The 3,966-nt window shown below is 48.8% G+C and overlaps 1 protein-coding gene across 1 annotated transcript; it reads left to right on the forward strand.

Annotated features, from left to right (window-relative positions):
- Window positions 1-3,110: 3,110 nt before the first annotated feature.
- On the forward strand, window positions 3,111-3,686 carry LOC127188524 (60S ribosomal protein L7a-like). Its single transcript, XM_051144961.1, has one exon. It carries the CDS (start codon window positions 3,111-3,113, stop codon window positions 3,684-3,686), a length of 576 nt encoding a protein of 191 aa, XP_051000918.1.
- The last annotated feature ends 280 nt before the right edge of the window (window positions 3,687-3,966 follow it).

Consider the following 3,966-nt stretch of genomic DNA (forward strand, 5'->3'; position numbering starts at 1 on the left):
CACTATGAGCAGACACGAAACACTTAGATCTTATAAGCTGGTCCAGAGAGGACGATGCCACAGGGGCCCGTGAGGTGTCAGTGGGCGTGTTGATTGGTAAAAATAACACACCTGGAATGGTGGTACTAAGTGACTTCACCACCCGACTGGATTTAAAATCAGTCTCTGTGAGCCCTACACCTTTCCACAATCCAAACACACAAGTTAGATGGATGTGGTGAGGTATCTCCGTGGGGGCACTGGGCATCTACATGGGGGCACAGGGCAAGCTGGGAGCAAGTTGTCTGATGCACTCTGTCTCTGATACCTTTGAATGTCTTCCTTTACATGAGTTGAGAAACACTGTGATTCCAACTGACTGGAGCAGGCCACTAAGCAAGTAGACAGAGACAATTTCCCCTTTGTGAAATGACCGTTAGATTCAGGCAATCTGGGCCATTGAGATGACTTGGCTGGCAAAGGCCCATGCCGCCAAGCCTAATGACCTGAGTTTGATGCCCAAGGTTCACATGGTGGGAGGAGAGAACTGACTTCAACACACCAGCAGTGATGCCTGCACCCACAAACACACACACGTAATTAAATGTGATTTTCAAAAACCTGAAACCAGAGCCCCCAGCAGGTACCCCAGATAAACACATCCTCGGTCGCCTGAGACACACTGTCCTTTGGCATTCCACACAAGCTCCCCAGACTTCCCCATTGTAGACTGCAAAGTGCTGCAACCATTTCAATGCAGTCTCTACTCCCCCAAAGTCAGAGACTGTCCCTGTCCATGGTGCATGTGTCTGTGAACAGTGACAGTGAGTAGGGCTGGAAGAATGGACAGAGTTTCTTACGAGGAAGCCTTGCCTTTACCTTGTAGGGATACAAGAGGTGGCTGCTTCTACTTGACTCCTGGTCCATTTCCTATGTTCACGTGATTTCTAGTGCACATGGTGGAGTGCGTACTTAGTAGATGCACAGTAAATATTCCTTGTATGACTAAATATACTGTAAGGTTAAGAGACAGGCATGTAGCGTTTGTCCCCCTTTGTTTTATGTTGTTTTAAAGGAAGAAAATCTTAATCATTATATTTCACCAATAAAAACTCAGTAGGACAAAAGCCTACTAGCACAGAGAGGCAGAGAAAACACCCAAATGACCTTCCTACTCAGCTCACATGCCAGAGGGAAAAAACAAAACAAATCAAAAACCTTTCCTCCTTCTCCACACTGTCTTAAATAACTTTCAGCTCAATGTGGGATCGAATATCCTGCAAAAGTTTTATTTTAAATTTTTTATATTGTACTTTTTCATATGTTTTGGTGTTTTGGCTGCATGCATGTGTGTATGCCATGTGAGACCAGAAGAGGGCGTTAGAGTTCCTGAGTCTGAGAGTTACAGACAGCTGTCAGCTGCCCTGTGGTTGCTGGGAATTGAACCCAGGTCCTCTGGAAGAGCAGTCAGTGCCTTTAACCATTGAACTATCTCTCCTGCGCCTGTTTTGTTTTCAGATTTGCTCATTCATTTATTTTATGTATGTGTGGGTGCCTTCTTGAGTATGTGCACTACATGCAAGCAAGGCTTGCAGAGACCGGAAGAGGACATCAGCTTCTCTAGAACTGGAGCTATAGGCAGATGTGAGCCACTGTGTGGGTGCAGAGAGCCAAACCTGGGTCCTCTGCACCTCAGAGAGAGGTCTTTATCTCCAAGCCATCTTTCCAGCCTCTCCATTGTATCCATTTTGAAGTAGAGCCTTTTCCTCCATTAACCCTCACCGAAACAGCACTCGGCTGTGTCTGTCCCCACAGACATAGTCTTGGGCTTGACAGGAGCTGCTTAGCTAGAGGCCAGGTGATGAGCTGACACCCTACACCACCACACTTGGATGCAGCAGATGCTATGTGGCTGAATAAGAACGGCCCCCACAGGCTTATATGTTTGAATGTTCAGTCCATAGGGAGTGGCACTATTTGAGAGGGATCAGGAGGTGTGGCCTTGTTGGAGTAGGTGTGGCCTTACTGGAGGAAGTGTGTCACTGGGGGGTGGGCTTTCAAGTGTCAAAAGCTCAACCCAGGCCCAGTGCCACTCTCTTCCTGCTGCCTGCGGATGTAGCACTCCTGCTACTTCTCCGGCACCATGACTGCCTGCACGTCACCACACTTCCCACCAGGAAGACAACGGACTAAACCTCGGAACCCTAAGCCAGCCTCAATGAAATGTTTTCCTTTATAAGAGTTGCCGCGGTTATGGTGTCTCCTCTCAGCAATAATAGTGGCTAGATGGTGGCATGAATTCAGGTAGCCATTGCTTCTAGAGGGCTCTTCTAGAACCATTTGTCTCAGTTGGTGCTGGTCACATGTTGCCCTCTGTCTTGACAGTCACCTCTACCGGCAGATTTCTGCTGTAAATCAATGCCATTCCGGAAATTAGCAGTCAGCAGCCGCGAGCGGTTGCCACCACCCAACCCTGCCCTGCTGGTCTAGCCGTGGAGGCAGCTTCTTCCCCAACACCCACTATGACTCAGGGGCAGTGCAGATAACTGTCAGAGATCTGGGTGTGTTTGTTGTAGTACGAAGCCCATCAGTGCTAAGTCAGTTGCCACGCCCACCCTTCGGTTCCAGCTCAGCACCAAAGCAGCCTTGCGTGCCGTTGAGAGCTTAGGCTCCCTAACCCCCAGGACATGGATGCTGGTGGACTCAAGCCAAAGAGTCTCCACCTTGTCTGACCCCACCACATCCAGAGAAGTGTGCTTAACAACTTTCTCCAGTGCCCTGAAATGAAGGCCTTAAATAATTAACCTATAGTATGGCACACCCACTTAAAAGCTCATTAGGGCACCCTAAGTGGATCACAAGAAGGAAATAAAAGGACGATCATTTGCAATGAAATACATCATCATTCAACATGCAAATGAGCAGTAGCAGACACAGAGTCTTAGGCCCTGCTCACCCTGAGTAGTAAGTTCCAAAGGAAGAGAAGACACAGAAGGAAGGAAAATAGATGCCTCTATAAAATATCCTCCTCTTTCTCTCTTCTCTAGCCCAGCTAGATGCCCATGGGGAAGAAGGTGGCCCTGCCCCCCCGCCATCGTGAAGAAACAGGAGGTCAAAAAGAGGTCAATCCTATGTTTGAGAAAAGGCGCAAGAACTTTGGCATCGGGCAGGATATTCAGCCCCAAAGATATCTCACTCGCTTTGTTCAATGGCCCCGCTATATCAGGCTGCAGTGGCAAAGGGCCATCCTCTATAAGGGTCTCAAAGTCCCTCCTGCCAGTAACCAGCTCACCCAAGCCCTGGACCGGCAAACAGCTACCCAGTTGCTTAAGCTTGGCCACAAGTACAGGTCAGAGACAAAGCAGGAAAAGAAGCTAAGGCTACTGGCGCGTGCTGAGAAGAAAGCTGCTGGGAAAGGGGGTGTCCCAACTAAGAGACCACCAGTCCTTCAAGCAGGGGTCAGTACAGTCACCACCTTGGTGGAGAACAAGAAGGCTCCGCTGGTGGTGATTGCCCATGACGTGGACCCCATTGAGCTGATGGTCTTCCTATCTGCCCTGTGTGGAAAGATGGGGGTCCCCTACCGCATCCTCAAGGGAAAGGCCAGGCTGGGGCGGCTGGTCCACAGGAAGGCTCGCACCACTGTTGCCTTCACACAGGTTAACTTGGAAGACAAGGGTGCTCTACTAAGCACACTGGGGAGGTAACAGCTTAGGTCCTAAATCTGTGGCTCGCATTGCCTAGCTGGAAAAGGCAAACAATTCGCCGCTAAACTCAGCTAGATGTACACTGCTAAGTTTTCTGTACATAAATATAATTACAAAAGTTTTTAAAAAATACAATAAAATAGCATCCTCACAGTGGAAGGAGGGAAGTAACCCCTTCAAGTTGTCCTCTGAGCTCCTCACGGTACACACGTGCACACATGTGCGCATGTGCACACACACACACATATGCAGACACACAGATACATACATGGAGAGATAC

This window comes from Acomys russatus, chromosome 4 (assembly GCF_903995435.1).
Source record: "Acomys russatus chromosome 4, mAcoRus1.1, whole genome shotgun sequence".
NCBI classification, from domain to species: domain Eukaryota; kingdom Metazoa; phylum Chordata; class Mammalia; order Rodentia; family Muridae; genus Acomys; species Acomys russatus.